Here is a 22482-nt window from a genome sequence, read left to right as displayed (position 1 = left end):
TACGTTTCTGAAACCTAAAAGTTTATAAAAGGAGACCCATGATAGAAAAGCAGGGTGATTATACAGAAACTGTCTTGTGCTATGGAGAACACTTTCTCATATGTAGAAAAAGTCTTTTAGTCTTTTTGTTCCAGGAACATAAGTGCTTCCCATTTAGTGGAGGGAAAGAACACTCTTAAAAGGAGCAAACCATTCATCTATAAAGTTGAAAACATGCATGTAATTTGTAAATTTTCCTATTGGTATTCCTTAAGGAATGTGTTTGCATCAGTTTTTTCCAGAATGTTCACCAGAGAAATATCATATGTTGTTAGTTACTAGACTTTTTTTGTCATTCTTCCTATATAAGTATAGAAAATAATGACTCAAATAATATTTCAAAGTACTGTAATATAAACTAATTTTTAAAGATAATATGCTAGGTCCCTAGGTTGGAGCTATGTCAAAGCTTGAAGGTAGGCACGTTTCCCAGATTATCCCCTTTGCTTTTTAAAACTATACAGACTCATGTTTAAGTAGAAGATAAATGAGGCATATAATCAGAAATTTAGGGAGTACTATGTAAGTCTTTATACAACAGTGCTGATAACTCTAGTATGTTACCAGTATACATTTCAAATAACAAAAAAATAGTCTTTATTCTGTTTATTGCCTTTAATTTCAACCTTAAGAAAATTGAGATACCATATTAAATACTTTAGAATCTGTTCTCTACACAAGTAATTTCCAAATGCATCCAAGTCTTTCCATCAATTCATACATTCATCCATGTCTCTCCATCAGTTAATTAATGAGCACCTGCTATGTACCACGCAGTGTTCTAGGCACTCAGGAAACCAGATTGAATAAAATAGACAGGGAGCTTATATTAAGCTTAAGCTTTCAAGGAGTTTATTATACCATCTCTAACTCTACCACCCTAGTGTAATTTGTAATTATCTTTCACCTAGACTATCATAGTAGACTTCTGCTTGACCCACTCTCTTTCACTGTGCTCATCACAGTGTCCCCATCTTTGTTTTAGATCATATGAGGAAAGGATGTGGGAGCCTGAATCTGATTTTTCTCTGATATATACATCAATTTTCTTGAAGTTTCCCTATGTCTCCAAGCCTGAATTGACTCATATATCTGCCTTTGTTTTTTCATTCATTGACAGCTAAATTTAAAGAAAACAAATTAGTGACTTTCTTACAGATTCCAGTAATCACAGAATTCAAGCAATAAAAATAAATTTAGCAATAACTTAGTTGAATGTCATCATTTTACAAATAGAGACATTGAGGCTTATAATATGGCTCGTTAGTGGCAAAACTGGATCTAGAATTCAATGTACTTGGTCTGTTCTTATTGTTAGCAGTAAAAACAGAAATAAAAACAAAAAAATATTGTTTTACTTAGGTTCTTTTGATTGTAAAGAATGGAGACTTAGGCTGTCTCAAGGATGAGAGTGAGTTATTTCAATCCTCTCTACTAGCAATAAAGGAAACAGGGATCTCAAGGAATATAAAGCTAGGTGTGATAATGTGATTTGGTCTCATAGAGAAAGACATGATTCAAATGAGCTCATAGCATCTTTGAGTATCATAGCAGCATTAGTTTGTGGATCTTTTACTGTGTTTTTTTGTTAGTATTACTCTCTCTGCATCTGCCTTTTTGCATTACCTTACTTCTCCTCTGACAACAACTTTCTTTCTCAACACAGTATCTGCTTACTCTTAATTTTTAGTTGTACTTTGGCTTTCTTGTAGCAGCTCAATGCCCCCACTCTTCCTCTTACCCTTTCTTTGTGTATCTTTCCAGCTGCCCCTCCTACCCCAGTGCTAAGTACCTAAATTTTTCTATTGTTGTTTTTAATAGTTAAAATCCTTTTTAAAAAAGAAAGAATTTGATTGGCACAGTTTTTCTTTATTTCAACAAAACTATATTCCCAGTGACCTTGTAGGATACTGGCTAGACTTTGTATTGTCCTATCTTAGATAAGGTGCCAACTCCTACGGTTGAGGTGGGTAGGGGTGAGTCCATGAAGAACAGATCATGACTGCATGGTGCCGCCACTTTGTTAGGGTTTCTGAATGAAGAAGAATTCCTTAAAAGGGAATTGTACATGCAGAAGATACCATGACTAACATATATAGTTCACAATTATAAGGTGCTTTGGGGAAAGTAAGCTAAAGAAGAAGTTGTACCACCACTGCATTCTGTATCACTGTAGGCTAGGGAGGAAAGAGACTCTGATTAGAAAAACAAAAGGCAGCCAAAAAAATGAAGCGTGTAGCTAAGTCTCAAGGGTTCACAGAAATAAAAATAAGTAATTAAATAAATACATGCTTTAAAAAAAAAAAACAAAAAAAGCCCAAAAAGGAAATAGGCCCATGGCAGTGAGTCTCTCTAACCTATGTGCCTCCTACCCTGGCTCCTTGTTCCTCACATCCCTGGCAGTGTCCCAGGAAACTTCTAGCTTTCACTCTCCTAGAGCTGCTGCCTCATCCCAGGGAGTCATTGCCACTGTCTTAGTGCTGGGGATGTTTCTTATCTCCTCTTATAAAAAGTGAAAAGACTTAGGTTTGTGGATGTTTTAATTTGTGGAATCTTGTATAAACATAGGGACAACTGAGCACAATATATCTCATACTTTGTAATTAGGCTAATCTTCCTCTATCTTAAAAATGTAAAATCTCAGAGTAAAATTGAGTTAAACACTGGATATATTAGATGTTATTGGTAAACATGTAACTTTAATAAAACCATGAGTTTTGAAGTATAATTCTTTTTGTTGATTTGTCTTGGTGGCCTATAATTAATGAGTTTGTAGATTATATTTGAGTATGAGAGAATGATAAGCATATAAAGTAAGTAGAAAGGCAAGTTATACAATTCTTGATATGTAAAACCATCAAACCAACATGATTCTATATGACTGTGGTCAAGTCATGTAATTTCTCAGAGCTCAGTTTCCTCATTTATAAAAATGGGGACAATACCTACTTTATAGGATTGCTATACAAATTAACTGAGACATTCAGAAGTAGCTGGCATAATGCCTGGCACATAGTAACTCAGTGAAGTTCATTCATTCCCTCCTTCCCTTATTTTCCTTCTTTCTTATGGCTGCTTCCCTGATCTCATTCTAATGGCCTAATTACAAAGGAACTGGACTCCCCAAATATAAGCTTTTCCCCTTTCCTCTAGTTTTTTGTTTTATTATGTCCTTGTTATTTATATGCTATACAGATAACACAAAAACTTTTGTCTCCAAACTTGCTTCTTTACTTTTTCCAGTCTTCTTTTTGGTTCCCAAGAGACCACTCTACTTAAAACAATTTACTGTTGTTTTAAGTTTAACGTCTCAAAAGCTGCTTAAATCTTTCCCTTATTTTTCTAGTAGGTACCTCTTCTCACTTCCCTGTTTGTCTAGCAAAAGCATCATTTCCTTTTCTAATCCATTAATCCCAAATCAATCTCATCTGATAAACCCTTAGTGATTAATCCTGAATGATTCTTTTACTCCATTAGACTGAAACCCTAAAAACTTGTCTTCAGTTTATAGTATATTAATTGGAAGTCTTTGATATTTGTAAGCTATGGTTTATTACAGGATCTTGAGTTTTATTTTGTTTAAAATCCTATGAGGTTCTAAAGAAAAGGAACTTTTTCTTTTATGTGTACCAAAATCTTCTAGTATACAGTAGGTCAAATCACTGTTAATTAGAACTATACAAATCAGGTCCAAAATCTTCCTTTTTTTCTTCCTGTCCTTTCTTTTAGCTTCCTTCATTTTGCTCCTAGAAGATCTTTCTAGAGGAAGAAGTCTGTTTTATAACTTTGATGTTCATGATAGAGATCAAGATTGGGTTTTGGTTCTATTATTTGGAAAATATTTTTTGTTCCTAATTCCCTAGACAACTTTATACTACCCCTTTTGATGAACCTGTGAGCAGCCTCTTTCATTCGAGTTAGCTCATTCATGGGGTGTTATGACAATGATTTGGATTAGAGAAACTGTCTGGATATGGTCCAGTTTTTCAATAATTAAAAACAGATTATGTCTGAGGGCATTTTCTCTTAGTATTATTGAACTAAGACCAACTTTTAAAAAGCTTCAGCACATTTAACAGATCCACTGCTAGACATGAGCCTTTTATAAAGATGTACTTTATTTTTTATTCACACTATGTTGTCATTTTAGTTGATAATAAATCATTCAAATAACAATCAAAATTAATTAGCAGTTATTGATAAGAATTATTATTTTATAAAAATTAAATTTAAACTTCTAAATTTAATAAATTAGTAACAATTAAATTTGTATTGATGAGGGAATCAAAATTTGGAACAACTTAGAACCTATGTTTACTTATTTGGCTTACATGAATTTACTTTTCATAGCATGTCTTCACTTTTTTGTTTGCAGGGTCTGAAAGGATATCTAGGGCTCCCAGGACTCCAAGGTGAACAAGTAAGTACTACTTCATAAGACATGTATCCTCTCCAGTACAAAAGGCACATATTAGGGAACTCCACTGAAATATTATTTTCCCTCACTTTTTCAATTTGTCTTCTTAGTGATTTTCACTCTATGTAGTGCAGGAAAACCTTTGAATTAATTAGCTGCAGATCTTTTAATATAAAAACTATAACATTTCACTATTAGTCACTTTTACTATTTGTCTAACATGTTTCAGAACAGTATTTCTTAAACCTGTGTGGTTTACAGGCCCCTTTGAGAATCTCATAAATGCTATGAACCCTTTCCCAGAAAATAAACATAATCCATACATACCCATATACACATTTGATTTTTTGCACAATTTCAGGGACTTACCTGTTCGTTAAAGCCTAATCCATAGCTGTTAGTTCCTTGACCCTTGCATGAGTAAATACAAATAAATTTTAATAACAATCCAAATTAGAATCATGCATTTTTGTTATCTGTAATGCACATATACACTATTTAAAACTCAGAATAGTTTTGGAACTATTTAGATTTTGATCATGCTATTGTTTCTCTCTCTCACCAGAAAATAGTATATATTATTATGTCATCTAAGAAAAAATAAAGTCATATCTCTCGTTTTCAATATAGTGTGTACCAGGCCAGTATGAATAAAACAGTGAAAAAGGGAGGAGATTAGAAACTGACTAAGGTGATGGATACCATTATTAAAGAATCAGCAAAGAGTCTCAGGAAGCCCTAAAAGGAGATTCAGGAAGATACATGATAAATAATGATACCTGAGGGAAAGACATAAATGAGGAAACAAAGCCAATTTTCTCTTTCATTCACGTTAAGTGAGACAGTACCTTCGGGTCAGTCTCTGAAGCACAATTTTTTAAGGTTGTTAATTACTAGACATGGCCAGCAAAGTGATAGATGTATCTCCAACAGGTGCAGTCTTAGTTTCCTGAACATCAAACAAGTGCTGAAAAGCATTTGAGCATTTAGGGGGAAAAAATAAGAAGGGTGATAGGGATTAGTCCCTGGAGAGGAAAAAAAATCCCCAGAATACTGCTTTGGCAGAAATGTGTGGATTCCAATGAAGGTAATTTGATACTTTGCAAGTAAATGAAAAATTGGCCATGTGTCAGTACTGACCAGTTCTCTCACAACTGCTCCATAACCTAGTTCTGGGGTTATACGTGTTATTATTCTGAGGATAGTATACTTTTTAGAAGAGTCTAAAATTAGTTTTAAAGGCTGGAAAATGTATTTGGGAATCAGTTTTTGCTTTTTATTCTATTTGTTTCCAGAAAAAAAAGAGGCAAAATTTGTGTTAACTTTGAGGATCAACTAAAATAATTTTACATTTTAACTGTGAAAATTCTGTGGACATTAAGAGGAGCATGACTGATTTGCTAGAAGACATTCACTTCTTGAAAATTTATAAATTATCTAGAAATCGGTCAGCAAACACTTGGAAAGGTAATTACATCATCTGTGTGAGCTCTCATAATAGGAGCTGTCATTTACTGAACCCTTATTATTTGTCAGACTGTACTCCCGATACCAACTTCTAGTAACATATTATTTATTCAATATTTTATATATGTTAACTAATTTAATGCCAAGAAACACTAAGTTATTGTAGTTACCTCCACTTTTAAATATATTCCTACACATTCTATTTTCTCCACACAATAATCCTGTGACCTGGGTGTTATTATTCTATTTTACTAATAAAAAAACTGAGGTATGAATAGGACTCATAGTAGCAGTGCTGGCATTCTGAATGAAGTCTCACTGACTCAGAGCACGTGTTTTAATGCTCAGAGTGAGAACTGAGATTGGGGCAGGCTTCCTAATTTCCTGCTCCTAATTTCTCAAGGTGCTGGTGATGTAACTGTATCTCTGTTCCTCCATCCAATCTACAGATTCGAATGAGCCAACTTTTCTTTAAATCTATCTTTAAGTGCAGAATGATTTGAGTCATGGTGTTTGTTTTGAGTTTCTATGGTGGTTGCAGTGATTTTAGCATGTAGTTGGCTCAGAATATGTTTATGCCTTATAAAGACCATGCTACAGTCTTGCTCACTGCTATTCTAGTGTAGCAAAACTTAGACATTGAGTGGAATTCTTTTGTGTCTTTCTCTGTGCAGCTGGGTTGTATTAGTTAGATCTCTATATGTTACCTTAACACCTTCTATGAAAACCCATTCAAAATCAGATTTCACTTATATTCTATAACAGATTGGCTTTTTATTGAAGTCAGTTAACCTACTTTGACTAGGAAAGGAATGGGAAAGGAATGGTGTTTGGCATTAGCCTACAGAATAAAAACAGCCTTTTAAATTTGTTTCACTCCTTTCTATTGGCATACCCAAATATAAGGTTTTGTGAATGTCTGGATATAGGCCAGTGTATTTTCTAATTGGATGGGGTATAAAGGAAGGCAGTTGTAAATATACTGGAGCAAATCTCATAATCAGAGGACTTTCCCTGGAGTGCTATTGGACGTTATTTGCACTTCAAACCCACACCAGGGCAGCAGCCTTGAATGGTGGTCTCTGAAATTAGATTTGCTGACTTTAATCCTGGCATCCTATTCACTTGCTGAGTGACCTTGAACTGACGACTTAAGTACCTTATGTCTCATTTTTTCTCATCTGTAATCTAGGGATAATGATATTTACCTTATAGGGTTTTTGAGCATATAATACATATAAAATACTTGAAATAGTGCCTGGTACATGATAAGTGTTCAGTAAATGTTCTAGGAATAAAATATGTAGTATATAATATTAATAAGGTAATATATAGTACATAAGTATGTTTCTGAAATTCATGGGATATAATCTCTCTACATGTAAACCAGAATTTCTTTATTCTGTAATCCTTAGAAGGCTGTTTATTCACATTCTGTTAAATTGTCCAGATACTCCTCTGTATCTTAGTTTCTTCAAATGTAGAATGGAGAAAATAGTATCTGTCTCATAGATACAAAGCAGATACAAAGTGCTTGGCACATAAAAAAGTGCTCAGTAAATGCTAATTGTTGGATCAAGGCAAGGGAAGGGGAGATGAGGGAGAGAAACGAGAGAGAATAAAATTGAGAGATGAATTCTGAGAAAAGTGAGAGAAGAAACCCTCAACTATGATCCTTCATTTGCCTTTTCCTTGATCTGCTCTTTCTATAGATTTTTCTAAATTTTTAGGAGATTTAGTGTTTCTATAATTAAATGAGAAGTAACAATCTTCTATCTACTTTGGAGTAGAGGGACAAAGTGCTATTTTATTATCTCTTTTACAAAAACAACAAGCAGGAAATGAAGTTTACATGATAAATGAGGAAGCTAGAAAACTTGCCATTGTTGTCACCATTTTAAGTTAAGTAAAGGCAGCTCAATACACATTCTTCTGGCAATTTCTTTGTTCAAGAATTATTTAATAGGCCAGGTACAGTCGCTGTAATCCCAACACTTTGGGAGGCTTAGATGGGAGGAACACGTGAGCCCAGGAGTTCAAGACAGCCTGAGCAACATAGAGAGAACCTGTCTCTACTAAAATTTAAAAAAAAAATTAATGGGTGTGGTAGCCCATGCCTGTAGCCCCAGCTACTTGGGAGGCTGAGGTGAGCTATGATCAGGCCACTGCACTCCAGCCTGGGCAACAGAGTGAGACCCTGTCTCAGGAAAAAGGAATTATTTAATAGACCTAAATTCTGAATAAACTGATGAATGCATGAAAAACATATCAATGAAATAAAGCAAAAAAAAAAAAAAAAAAAAGGAGCTATTTTGTTTCACTTTACCATCCAGTTCTGCAGCAGTTTTCTTATTCCTTTGGGTCTCCATCTGTCAGCCTTCCTTGAGCAAACCTTGTTTTAAATCAAGAATACAAAGCTGTCAGTTCCAATTGCGTTTATCATCTGTCTAAGTCAGTTTGAGCTGCTATAACAGAATACCATAGACTGGGTGGCTCATAAACAACAGAAATTTATTTTTCATGGTTCTGGAGGCTGAAAGCTTGAGATCTGTGTGCCAGTATGGTTGAGTTGTGATGAGGGCCCTCTTCTGGATTACAGACTGCTGACTTTTCACTGTATCCTCACATGGTGGAAAAAGAGCTACCTATCTCTCTGGCCTCTTAATATAAATGCATTTATCCCATCATGAGGGCTCCACCCTCATGACCTAATTACTTCCTGAAGGCCCCACCTCCTAATACCATTAGGCATTATCATTAGGGTTAGGTTTCACCATATGAATTTCGAGGACACACAAACATCCAGTCCATAGCACTGTTCAAATTTACTATGTGAATTTTCAGATAGACCCATAACATGATAAAGATAATTGACCACTTAATATCCATTTACTTCATCAGACTTGCTGTAAGGTTAATCTTATTTTTGGAAGGAAGAAGAAATTGGTTTTGAAGTTTACTGTCCCTCTTGGTCTTCTGAGGCTCATGTTCAGTTAAGGAATGTTGCAGAATGATCGAGACAAGATGGAATTTGATCAAAAAGTTACTGGTTATTAAGAAATGTACCAGATCTTCATCTAGGATAAATGTCTTGTTTAGTTATGTAGCACTGGATTTTTCCATCCCAGATTTATAATTACTAATGATCAATGTCTCATTTAGGGCCCTAATCTGAAAACATTATTTATTTTTATTTAGGAATTTTGGCCCATTTTCCTTCAAACAGGTGATATCAGTCAGATAAACCATGTGCAGGACTCAGTATTTTTATGGGAAAATATTCTTTCCAAACTTGTATATTATAAATACACCAAATTTGTTTCCTTGGGCTTTCTTTGGCTTTGTTGTACTGTTTTATTTATTTCATTTTTTATTTCAGGGAATTCCAGGATTTGCTGGTAATATTGGTTCACCTGGTTATCCTGGCAGGCAGGTGCAGTAACTATATCTACACATGTCCTTTTATACACCTCTTCATTAATACATTGTGTGTTCTAATTTTGAGAATTAATGTTCAAGTGACAGCTGGTATATTTTTATTAAACAACGAATTACTCATAGAGAAATAATTTCAAAATCAAAGTTGTAAAAACCCTTTAAAAATTTTCCTGCAGAAAGTTTTGTTTAAAATGGGAGTGGATCTTTTAAACATGATTGATGTGATGTACAGTGGAACCTTCAAAATTAAAATGACCAAGTGCTTAATAAGATCTTAAAATAGCCCTGATGCTGATTTTATAATACTGCCACTGACCAAAATGAAGTCAGAGTTAAGACTCTATAACAAATGTCATTTTTTAACAAGACAGTTATAAAAACTTAGGAAACAGTATGCCACTGCCAAATACTTTTATCTGAACTGAATTCAGTTCTTTGTATACTGTTTTAAAAATTCATTCTAATAATCTCATATTTATTCCCCTCTAATTTTTAACTTTAACAGCTTGATATAGATTAATAAGCAAGTTTTCTTTCCTAGGTTTTCATGAATGTATTGCTTTTAAAATTAATTAATTAAATGTATAAAATCACATTTATAATCTCTTTTATTTTCAAGAATGAGAGAAATAAAATCATAAAAAAACAATCTATTGTTAACAAAATTCCATTTTTAAGCCTTTAACAATACCTGGACATATTGTATATTAAACTCCTGCCATCAAGTGATGGTATATTATCTGAAAAATATAAAATATGAATACTTAAACATATGGACATTGATCTGAAGATTAAAATGTATTCATATTTTTAAAAATTTATGTAATTATCTTTTTTCTTTTTTTGAGATAGGGTCTCCCTCTGTTGCCCAGACTGGAGTGCAGTGGCCTGATCATAGCTCACTGTAACCTCAAACTTCTGGGCAATCCTCCTGCCTTGACCTCCCAAAGTGCTAGGATTAAAGATGTAAACCACCTTGCCCAGCCAGTAATTTTAGAATAAGTAATTAGAAATGTTTTCAAACAACACAGATAGTTTTTTTTTTTTTTTTTTTTTTTTTTTTTGAGACAGAGTCTCGCTCTGTTGCCCGGGCTAGAGTGAGTGCCGTGGCGTCAGTCTAGCTCACAGCAACCTCAGACTCCTGGGCTTAAGCGATCCTACTGCCTCAGCCTCCCGAGTAGCTGGGACTACAGGCATGCGCCACCATGCCCGGCTAATTTTTTCTATATATATATTTTAGTTGGCCAGATAATTTCTTTCTATTTTTAGTAGAGACGGGGTCTCACTCTTGCTCAGGCTGGTCTCGAACTCCTGACCTCGAGCGATCCACCCGCCTCGGCCTCCCAGAGTGCTAGGATTACAGGCGTGAGCCACCGCGCCCGGCCGACACAGATAGTTTTCAATGAGAAATAATTTAATTAAAAATGTTTTTATACCAGACAATATATGTACTTTATTTAGATATCTAAAATATATTTGTATACAGATTATATTTAGTGCCTCTTCTGGTTCTAAAATTCTAAAATTCCTTGAACATTTGTAATCTTCTTTAGGTAAACAGAGTTCTGAATTTTATAGTTTTGAAAATGATACCTCTTTATATACCCTTTTTATTACTCTGTTTATAAAACTCTTCAAAAAGTACTGTAGTATGATGTCACTGTCTTTTGTTCACACTAGGGTTTAGCTGGACCAGAAGGTAATCCAGGTCCTAAAGGTGTACGAGTAAGTAAGCGTTTTCATCATTTTGTTAAGCATGCTCGCATAAAAGTAGAATGAAATATATAAATACTTATTATTTTTACTCTTTTTTAGGAGCTTTAAATTTAGTGTAAGTTTGGCCTGAAAAGAATACACTTGTTTAAAACAGTAGTTATTTTCACTTTTATGGTTACAGAAAACAGTCTCATAGGGCTAGGTTTTGCATCATTATTTTCTATTAATTTCTACTACTTTCATAACATGTGACAGGTTGGAATGTACCCTATAAACATTTGTAGTATTACTTATATTTGAACATATATAGACCTAAGAAGTCATGATGAAAAAATATGAAGAGGTAAAGAAGTTCATAGTAGTTCAAGGCTGAGATAATTTTATCATACAAAAACTGTCAAGAGTAAAGAAATATCTGCAAAGAGGGACAGAAGCTTATCATATTAAGAACCTCCCATTCCACTTCAAAATCATTAATGGAAATGTTAGTCACTTTTAATCATTAAGGGAGTAAAAAAAAATTGCTGTTATATATAACATGTAAAATCAAATATATTTATATAATCAAATTAAAATCAGAGCTAGTTCTAGGAAAATTTAGTAAAAGTAAACCAAAATTTTTGTTTTAAAATTTTTTATTTTTAACAACTCATTTTCTATAGTTTACATTTGCCTTATGTTATCTAAACTACCATTTAGAAATAAGTAAAGCATAAAGTATTTAAACAATATGTGAAATAATGATGCCTTAAATTTTAAAAAATTATTAAACATTTTCAAATACTTTCATATGTATTTTCTTCATTTATTTTTTTCATCAATCCTGTGAAGTAAGAGAACAAGCCATCATCCCCATTTTACAGAGATAAAATAGTAAGCTAAGGAACTTAATTGATTTGTCAAATGTATAAATCAACAGTCCCCATCTGTTTGGTACCAGGGACCAATTTCATGGAAGACAGTTTTTCCATGGACCAACAGGGAGTAGGGGGATAGTTTTGGAATGATTCGAGCACATTACATTTATTGTGTAGTCAGACCTCTCTGCTAATGATAATCTGTATTTGCAGCTACTCCCCAGCACTAGCATCACCACCTCAGCTCCATCTCAGCTCATCAGATATTAGATTCTCTAGTGTGCAACCTAGATCCCTTGCATGCACAGTTTACAGCAGGGATCATGCTTCTATGAGAATTTAATGCTGACAGGAGGCGGAGCTCAGGTGGTGATGTGAGCAATGGGGAGCAGCTGTAAATACAGATGAAGCTCTGGTCACTTACCTGCTGCTCACCTCTTGCTGTGCCACCCAGTTTCTAATAGGCCATGGACCAGCACCAGTCCATGGCCCGTGGGTTGGGGACCACAGGTATAGATGGCTAAAATGAGAACCAAGATCTTTTCACTGTTAGCTCTGTACTCTTTTCTTTACACTATATCATTCTGTCTTTGTCCTTGCATTAAGTAAAAATATAATGGGGAAAAGTTGTATTATTTTTACTAGAAATCAAACTGAAAGCATGTGTCAACTTGGATTTCGGAAGCAAGAATGAACTAGTGGTCAAGAACATAGGCTGTGCAGTTAGACAGGCTCCCTTTTTTTTTTCTTAAAAATTCTTTTAAAATTAAGGTTATATTTTTATTTGTATAGATTTATTTAACTGTACAAGTGTAGTTTTGTTATTGATATATTGCATATTGGTAGTCTGGGCTTTTTGTGTAACCATCACTTGAATAGTGTACATTGTATCCATTAGATAATTTCTCATCCCTTACCCGACTCCTGCCCCACCACCAACCTTTCTGAGTGTCCGGTGTCTATTATTGCACTCTCTGTGTTCATGTGTACACATTATTTAACTCTTAATTACAAGTGACAATATGTGGTATTTGACTTTCTGTTTCTGAGTTATTTCAATTAAGATAGTGGCCTCCAGTTCCATCCATGTTGCTGCAAAAGACATAATTTCATTCTTTTTTATGTTTAAGTAGTAGTCCATGGTGTATGTGTATATATACCACTTTTTCTTTATCCAGTTATCCACTGGTGGACACTTAGGTTGATTTCATATCTTTGTGAAATAGTGCTGCAATTGTGAATAGTGCTGCAATAAACCCACAAGTACAGGTATCTTTTTGCTATAATAATTTCTTTTCCTTTGGGTAGATCCCCAGTAGTAGAATTGATGGATCAAATGGTAGGTCTATTTTTAATTCTTTGAGAAATCTCCATACTGTTTTTCATAGAGGTTGTACTAATTACATTCCCACCAGCAGTGTATAAGGGCTCCCTTTTTCACTGCATCTTTGCCAACATCTATTGTTTTTTGACTTTTTAGTAATACACATTCTGACTGGTATAAGATGGTATCTCACTGTGACTTTAATTTGCATTTCTTTTAATATTATTAATGTTGAGCATTTTTTCATGTTTGTTGGCCATTTATATGTCTTCTTTTGGAAAATGTGTGTTCATGCCCTTCACCTACTTTTTAATGGGGTTGTTTTTTTCTTGTTGAGTTGTTTTAGTTCCTTGTAGATTCTGGATATTAGTCCTTTGTCAGATGCATAGTTTGCAAATATGTTCTCCCATTCTGTAGGTTGTCCATTTACTCTGTTGATTATTTCTTTTGCTGTGCAGAAACTTTTTAGTTTAATTATGTCTCATTTGTCTATTTTTGTTTTTGTTGCATTTGCTTTTACTAGCTTTCTGACTTTAGATATCATTCAACTCCTCTGTGCTTCATTTTTATTATCTTATTAAAAGGTGATAATGAAACTGACTTTTCAGGTAGTTGTGAAAATTAAATGAGATTAGCATTCTTAAAGCACAGTGTCTAACATATGGCATATACTTACTATGCAGATTCTATAATTATTGTTTGAATTTGGGAATTTCTTCTATGCATGAGCTAATAACTCCAAGACATGTATACAAGGTATATTTGGCACTGTACAGGTTACTCTTATTGTGTTTTCTCATCTTACTTCAGGGATTTATGGATTAATACTTTCTGAATTCTTCTTTGTACCATTTTTGCATTGTATTATACATCTTTTTCTTGTTGGTTTTTTCCCATTTGTATTGAAAATTATTGTGTAGGCCTTTTAAGTTATACTTTTAGGTTTTCACAGCCAGCTTCATAATAGCATAATAGTGATTTTTTTAAAAAATCACAATCTAATATTGTTCTGATTGATTTAAGCCTGTAATTAGTCATTTTAGACAATAATAAAATAATAACTAATTATCATTTATATAGAAATGTATACATTAAGGAGACATTTCCATATTTTATAGTTTAACTTGAAAATTATCCTTTGGAGGTGTTGGTGGAATCAGGAGGGCATTTTACGTTCACAAAAGGTCTTAAATGTAGACTTTTTATATTAACTCTAAATTTGGTTAAAAAAACAAAAATCACAGAAACACACAGAATTATAAGATGTTTTTCATTCATTTTGTGTCCTGTTACTGGACAATATCATGTTCTGCATTATATGTGAATATTTTTATGAATCATGTGATAAATTATCTTTTGACTGATATGGTTATTTGATTTTATTTTTGATATTAAGAGAACTACTTTGTCAAATGTAAACATTTAAAATAGATTATAATTTTCTAGCCCTTCTTTGGCATTTTTATATGTAATAATATGCAAAGTATCTCAAAAAGTGAAAGTGTGTAGGACCTCTCTTGACCCTTTAGTGGTCCTCCTGGTGACACAAAATTGCTTCTAACTGCATCTATAGCCTTCACTCCAAAAAGCAAAAGCATATGTGGCATTATTATTTTTTTTTGTGTTCTTTGTTTCATTACACACTGAACTGTGGTTTAGTGGTGCTATTTGGAGAATGACCACAACCCTGTTTGATTTCTTTATTTGTACTGCTGACAGTTTATTTGTAAGTAATTAAGTAATTTCTCATAGCATTGTTGCCTTTAAAATCTCTAATTGTAAAATATTGTGTTTATGCTCTGTACAGACTATGTTGAGTAGAGGTCTGACTTCACCTCTTGCATTCTCAGTTCATTATCTAGTTCACTGATAAGTATACAGGAGTTGTGGTATCTGTTTCTTTTGTTTACAACCAAAACTCCTGTTTGGATATATTAAAACAAAAGTTAGATGATTTTACATTTGAAGTCATCTGTAACTGATGACTCTGAAAATGCACGGAGCTTGTCATCATAATCCTAAATGCTTTAGTATCAGAAATACTTTTGTATGCTTCATTTTAAAAGAAACATTTTAAAGGAAGCATTTTACATTCTCAAGATGCTTGGCTTTCAAGTAAGCAAGTTATAGTTGTTACACTGTGTTAAAGTGAAATATAAGGGAACTAATGCTCTCTCTTTTTAATTTTATTTTTTGCCTTTTCATGCAGTGTATAGAACATAAGGGCATTTTAGGTGTTCTTCCTATTCAAAGAAAAATGTTCTTCTTAGTATGGCTATACTTAACCAGCTTTCATACTCAGGAACTAAATCTCTCCCAAAGTTCTTATTATAGGAACCATAGAAATGATTCCTGAGACATTTCTTTCTTTCTTTTTCGAAAAAAAATTATGGTAAAATATACAGAACATAAAATTTTCCATTTAAACTCCTTTTAAGTGTACAGTCAGTAGCATTAGGTACATTCACATTGTTATACAAGCATTACCACCATCCATCTTGAATTTTTTTTTCTCTTTCCAAATGGAAACTCTGTACCCAATAAACAACTTCCCATCCCTCACCCTACCACCTCCAACCCCTGGCAACCACCATTCTATTTTGTGTCTCTATTAATTTGACTATGCTAAGTACTTCACATAAGTGGAATAATACAATATCTGTTCCTTTGTGATTGGCTTAGCATAATTGTCTTCAAAGTCCATCCATGTGGTAGTGGGTGTCAGAATTCCTCATTTTTAAGGCTCAATAATATTCCATTGTATGTATATACAACATTTTGTTTATTTATTCATCTGTTGATGAACATTTAGGTTGCTTCCACCTTTTGATAATTGTGAATAATCCTGCTATGGGTGTTCAAATAGCATTTACTTTTTAAATGCCTGAATTCTTTAGTGTTTATTATTATGGAAGCATTTACTCTGAAAAGTTACTCATTCTCTGATTCAAAATAAGTAGACTTTATTTAGAACTTAGTAAAAATGGCCTCCTGTATTTCTTTTTTTTTTTTTTTCTTATTTCGTCTTATTGTTATGGGGGATACAGAATTGCAGGTTACATACGTTGCCCATGTACCGCCTTTCTCCCCAAGTCAGAGCTCCAGGCGTGTCTGTTCCCCAGATAGTGCGCGTTGCACCCATCATGTAGGTATATATCCCTCCCTTCCCCACCCCCCCTTCCCGAGTCAGCACCTTCAAGCGTGACCATTCCCCAAAGGGTGCGCAATGCACTCATTGGTAGGCATACACCCATCCCCTCCCCCACTCCCCACCTCAGTCTGATATCCGATTGGTGTCGTTCCCAGATGTGTATTTAGGTGATGATCAGGGAAACGAATTTTCTGGTGAGTACATGTGATGCTTGTTTTTCCATTCTTGGGATACTTCACTTAATATAATGGATTCCAACTCTCTCCAGGAGAACCATAGAGATGTCGTATCTTCATTATTTCTTATAGCTGAGTAATATTCTGTATTTCTATTTCACATTCTTTTGTACTTTGGTTTTCTGTATATCCAAAAATCTTTGCTTCTTCTCCCACCCCTATTTCAACCTCAGTGGTAATTTTTCTCTTTATTTGCTCCTTAGAGCTCTAGTCTACATTTAAGGCTTCAGATATCTCTGTCCCTCAAATCTTTTATTTCTATGTGAACTCTCTCTATAAATCTCATATCTCCAATTTCTTGCTAAGATAATTACGTTTGAATGCCTCATCGTGACCACAAATTCAAAATGTCTAACAAAACTCATTCTCTTTTTATCAAATCCAACTTTATTATTTGTTTTCTATATTTCTATCAGTGGTTACTGATAGGGTGGCCTTGTTAATAAAGTAGCTAACAGAGAAAGATAAACTATCAAACAGAAAGTAAAGAAAAATAAACTCACAGCACATAATTGCCCCTGAGAAAACTCGCGGCACAACTGTCCCTTTTGTTTTGTTTAATTAAGCACCTGGGACTCAACTTGTTGTCTTCAAGCCTAGCTCATTATCTCTAAGAGTTTGTTTTCATAGCCTAAAAAATCTGCCACTTTCCACTCCTAGCAGCCTGTGCATGCCAGTGAGCATATCCCTTCTGTGCTTGACAAATCAAATAAACTACAAGCAACTGAGCCCCTCTCCTGCTTTCACCTCCGCACCCTCACCTCGAGTTCCTTCCCCCACCCCAATCTGGTTCACTTGGCCAACTCTAGCCACATTAAGGACTAAGGGACCTGAGGTTTTGGGACCACATGTGGCCTTCTGGATCTTTGAGTGTGGCCTTTTGACTGAGTCCAGATTTTACAGAACAAATTCTTTTAATAGAGAGATTTGTGCTGTGAAGTTTGGATTCAGTCACGGGGCCGTACTTGGGGATCTGGAGGGCTACGTGTGGCCTTGAGGCCGCAGGTTCCCCACCCCTAAGCTTAGATGTCCCCCCTACTATGAAACCTTCCCAAGAATTTGTTAGGTGCCCTATGAATGGTCTCCCAAGCTCCTGGGTGGTGGGTGGTAGGCAGAAAACGGCTATCTTGTGATGTCTGTTTAGCTGTCAGTCTGGTCTCCCAGGTGAGAACCTGAACACTCTGAGGACTTCGGCCTGCCCTGCTTTATTCTTCATTCCCGGGGCCTAGGGCAGTGCCTAGTGCATTGTAAATGCACAATATTTGTTCAATGAATTAATCTGACAGTCATACACTGTCATGAAAGATTTCCAGACCACCATACCCATCCCAAAGGAAAATAGTAACAAGCAAAATAAAACCAACCCCTTCCTATAGGCTATAATCTTATATGCATTTTGTGGAACTAGATGATACACAGGTTGGGCAACTCTCATGTTACTTGTTGCTGAATTACTTCCCTGATTCTCCACCTAATGACTTCTTCATTAATTTGGCTGCTGCCAGCTTCATTAGAAGTTGCTATCTTGTCACAAAAGCAGCGGGTGAGTAAGCAAAGCTTCGTCTGTATTTATAGCTGCTCCCGATAGCTGATATCGCCAGCTGAGCTCCGCTTCCTCTCAGATCAGCTGAAGCATTAGATTCTCATAGGAGCATGATCCATACTGTAAATTGCACATACAGGGGGTCTAGGTTGCGCACTTCTTATGATAATCTAATGTCTGAAGATCTGAGGTGGACCTGAGGTGGTGATGCTAGCACTGGGGAGTGGCTGCAAATACCGATTATCATTAGCAGAGAGGTCTGACTGCACAGAGACCATAATAAATCAATGGCTTGCAGACTCATATCAAACCCCTAGTTGTGACTGACAAGTGACAGTTTAGCTGCATCTGGTGGCAGGCTTTATAGTGGCAAGTGAGTTGACGTACTTCAATTTTACAGCTGCATCTGGTGGCAGGCTTTAAGTCAGAATCCAACAATTATTTTAATCTGCACGTGGCCCACGCATTATTTTATTTACAGCTTCCATCCATGCCTCTTTCCTGCACTGCACATTTGTCTCAGTCACAGTTTTGGTAAGGCCACAAGCTAACCCTAGCAAAAATGAGTAAAAAACAAATGTCGCTGCAGAGCTTCTGTGAAAAGGGGGAAAGACCTAATGTTGAGACAGCAGAAGACTCTAATACTGTCAACAAAATGAAAACCGCATTTAAAAGAAAATATCAGGAGTCCCACTTAAATTACAGGTTCATTGCAACAGGTGATTCACATTCTCCATGTCTGCTTTCTATAATATGTGGTGACCAGCTATCCAACAAAGGTATGAAACCTTCAAAACTGCTTTGTCATGTGGAGACCAAGCACTCTGAATTAAAACACAAGTGTTTGGAGTTTTTCAAAAGAAAAAAATGTGAGCATGAAGAACAGAAGCAATTATTGAAGGCCACCACTTCATCAAATGTGTCTGCACTGAAATCATCATTCTTAATGGGTAATCACATTGCTAAAGCTAAGAAGCCCTTTACTATTGGTGAAGAGTTGATCTTGCCTGCTGCTAAGTACATTTGCTATGAACTTTTAGGAGAGGCTATGGTTCAAAGGTGGCACATGTTCCTCTTTTGGTGAACACCATAGCTAGATGATGAATTGATGAAATAGCAGAAGATGTTGAGGCACAGTTGTTAGAAGAGATTGATGAGTCACTGTGGTACGCAATCCAAGTTGACAAGTCTGCCAATGTTGACGAGTCTACCAATGTTGACAACAGGCAACAATGTTTGGTTTTGTGCAATATACTTTCCAGGAGGATCTGCATGAGGATATGTTATGTGCACTTTTGTTGCCAGCCAACACCACAGCTGTAGAACTATTCAAGTCTTTGAATGATTACATATTAGGAAAACTGAATTGGTCATTTTGTGTCTGTGTATGCACCAATGGAGTGGCTGCCATGACTAGATGGCTTTCTGGATTCACTTCTGAATGTGAGTCTATGTACTGACATCCATAGAGAAATGCTGGCTAGCCGAAAAATGTCACCTGAACCAAACAATGTTTTGCAGGATGTAATTAAAGTTATCAACCACATTAAAGTACATGCCCTTAACTCACATCTGTTCGTGCAGCTCTGTGAGGAGATGGACACAGAGAACACGTCTTCTCTTGTACACAGAAGTGAGATAGCTTTCTAAAGGTAGATCACTGGCCTGAGTTTTTGAGTTATGAGAGCTGCTTCAGAGATTTCTTTTAGAAAAGCAGTCACAGCCGGGTGCGCTCGTTCACTCCTATAATCCTAGTACTCTGGGAGACTGAGGCAGGAGGATTTCTTGAGGTCAGCAGTTCGAGAACAGCCTGAGCAAAAGTGAGAACTCATCTCTACTAAAAATAGAAAAATTGGCTGGGCGTTGTGGCACGCGACTGTATTCCCAGCTACTGGGGAGGCTGAGGCAGGAGGATTGCTTGAGCCCAGGAGTTTGGGGCTGCAGTGAGCTATGATGGCACCACTGCACTCTATCCAGGGCAATAGAATGAGTCTCTGTCTCCCCCACAACAAAAAGAAAAAGAAAAAGAAAAATAGTCACCAATGGCAGCACATTTCAGTGACACCAAATGGGTTGCAAAACTTGCTTACTTGTGTGACATATTCAACCTGATCAGTGAACTCAATCTGTCACTTTAGGGGAGAACAGCAACTGTGTTCAAGTGGGCAGATAAAGTGGCTGCGTTCAAAGCCAAACTGGAATTATGGGGGCACCAAGGGAACATTGGCTTTTTGATATGTTTCAAACATTAGTAGAGGTTCTGAAAGTGACTGAGCCAGGGCCTTCTTTTTCCCAGCTGGTGCATGATCACCTATCTCAGCTTTCAAGAAAGTTGAAGCATTACTTCCCAAACACAACAGAGCCCTGAACTGGGAAGGAATGGATCCGCGACCCGTTTGTGAATAAGCCAGGTGAATCAACTTTGTCCATGCTAGAAGAGAATCAACTGCTCGAGACTGCAAATGATGGTGGCCATAAAAGTATGTTTGGGACAATTTCAGATCTCCATGTGTTCTGGATTAAAGTCAAGGCGGAAGATCCTGAGATTGCAACAAAAGCACTGAAAAGCCTGCTTCCATTTCCAACATCCTATTTTTGTGAAGCAGGGTTTTCTGCAGTGACAGCAACCAAAATGACATTACGGTGTAGATTGGACATAAGCAACACACTTCAGGTGTCAATGTCTCCCATCACCCCTAGATGGGACCATCTAGTTGCAGGAAAACAAGCTCAGGGCTCCCACTGATTCTGCATTATGGTGAGTTACATAATTATTTCATTATATATTACAATGTATAATAATAGAAATAAAGTGCACAATCAATGTAATGTGCTTGAATCATCCTGAAACCATCCCCCTACCCCCGGTCCAAGGAAAAATTGTCTTCCATGAAACTGGTCCATGGTGCCAAAAAGGTTGGGGAATGCTGCTCCATATCATGTTATGACCATGTGATACCCATAATTTAGCTTCCACTTATTAATGAGAACATGTGGTGTTTGTTTTTTTATTCCTGAGATACTTCACTTAGGATAATGTTCTCCAGTTCCATCAAACTTGCTGCAAATGACCTTATTTTATTCCTTTTTTTGGCTGAGTAGTACTTCATGATATATACATATATATACACCACATTTTCTTTTTCCACTCATCAATTGATGCTTCCCCCACTTTTTAATGGAAGTTTTTAAATTGTTGAGTTGTGTTGCCCTTTAGGGCAGCCAGCAGTGCATCAGTCTCATAAATTGTTGAGTTGTTTGAGTTCCTTGTAGAAACGAATAGGTTGCAAATATTTTCTTTCATTCAACAGGTTGTCTTTTCTTTCTGTGGATTGTTTTCTTTGCTGTGTAGAAGCTTTTTAGCTTAATATAATCTCATTTGTTTATTTTTGTTTTAGTTGTTTGTGCTTTTGAAGTCATAGCCATAAAATCTTTGCCAACACCAATTTCCTGAAGTGTTTTCCCTATGTTTTCTGCTAGTGTTTTTATAGTTTTGGGTCTTATTTTAAAGTCTTTAATCCATCTTGAGTTGATTTTTGTATATCAAAAATAGATGAGGGTCTAGTTTCATTCTTCTGCATATGGATATACAATTTGAAGAGGGTGGGAAAATCCAGTGTATGTTCTTGGCACCTTTGTGGATAATCAGCTGGTTGTAAATGTGTGGGTTTATTTCTGGATTCTCTATTCTGTTCCACTGATTTATGTGTCTGATTTTATACCATTACCATGCTGTTTTGTATGGCATGTATTATAATATATTTTGAAGTCAGATAGTGTGATACCTCCAGCATTGTTCTTTTTGCTTAAGATTGTTTTGGCTATTCTGGTTCTTTTTTGGTTCCTTATGAATTTTAGGATTTTTTTTTTTCTGTTTCTGTGAAAAATGACTTTGGTATTTTGATAGGAATTGCATTCAATCTGTAGATTTCTTTGGGAAGTGTGGTCATTTTAACAATATTAATTCTTTTGTTCTATGAGTATAGGGTATTTTCCATTTGTTCATATCCTCTTCAATTATTTCCATCAGCATTTTGTACTTTTTCTTACAGAGATCTTTTACCTCCTTGATGATATTTATTCACAGATATTTTATAATTTTTGTAGCTATTATAAAGGGGATTGCCTTCACGACTTTTTGTTTTGGCTATATCATTATTGGTGTATAGAAATATTACTGATTTTTGTATATTGATTTTGTATCCTACAACTTTACTGTATTTGCTTATTAGCTCTAAGAGTTTTTTGTGGAGTCTTTTGGTTTTGCCAAATATAAGATCATGCCATCTACAAA

General features: G+C 35.5%; 1 protein-coding gene across 2 annotated transcripts in view; it reads left to right on the top strand.

Annotated features, from left to right (window-relative positions):
• Positions 1-22482, top strand: part of COL24A1 (collagen type XXIV alpha 1 chain) — a 331682-nt gene that overhangs the window by 57951 nt on the left and 251249 nt on the right. Inside the window, exons 8-10 of one of the 2 annotated variants that reach the window (XM_069478155.1) lie at positions 4415-4459; positions 9303-9356; positions 11042-11086. In XM_069478155.1, the coding sequence (XP_069334256.1) occupies positions 4415-4459; positions 9303-9356; positions 11042-11086 (144 nt within the window). The remainder of the gene's footprint in view (positions 1-4414; positions 4460-9302; positions 9357-11041; positions 11087-22482) is intronic. The other variant, XM_069478156.1, reaches the window with a different exon arrangement.

Source organism: Eulemur rufifrons, chromosome 8 (assembly GCF_041146395.1).
Source record: "Eulemur rufifrons isolate Redbay chromosome 8, OSU_ERuf_1, whole genome shotgun sequence".
Taxonomy (NCBI): domain Eukaryota; kingdom Metazoa; phylum Chordata; class Mammalia; order Primates; family Lemuridae; genus Eulemur; species Eulemur rufifrons.
The sequence above is the reverse complement of the archived record's forward strand: the minus strand, read 5'-3'. Positions and strand labels throughout refer to the sequence as shown.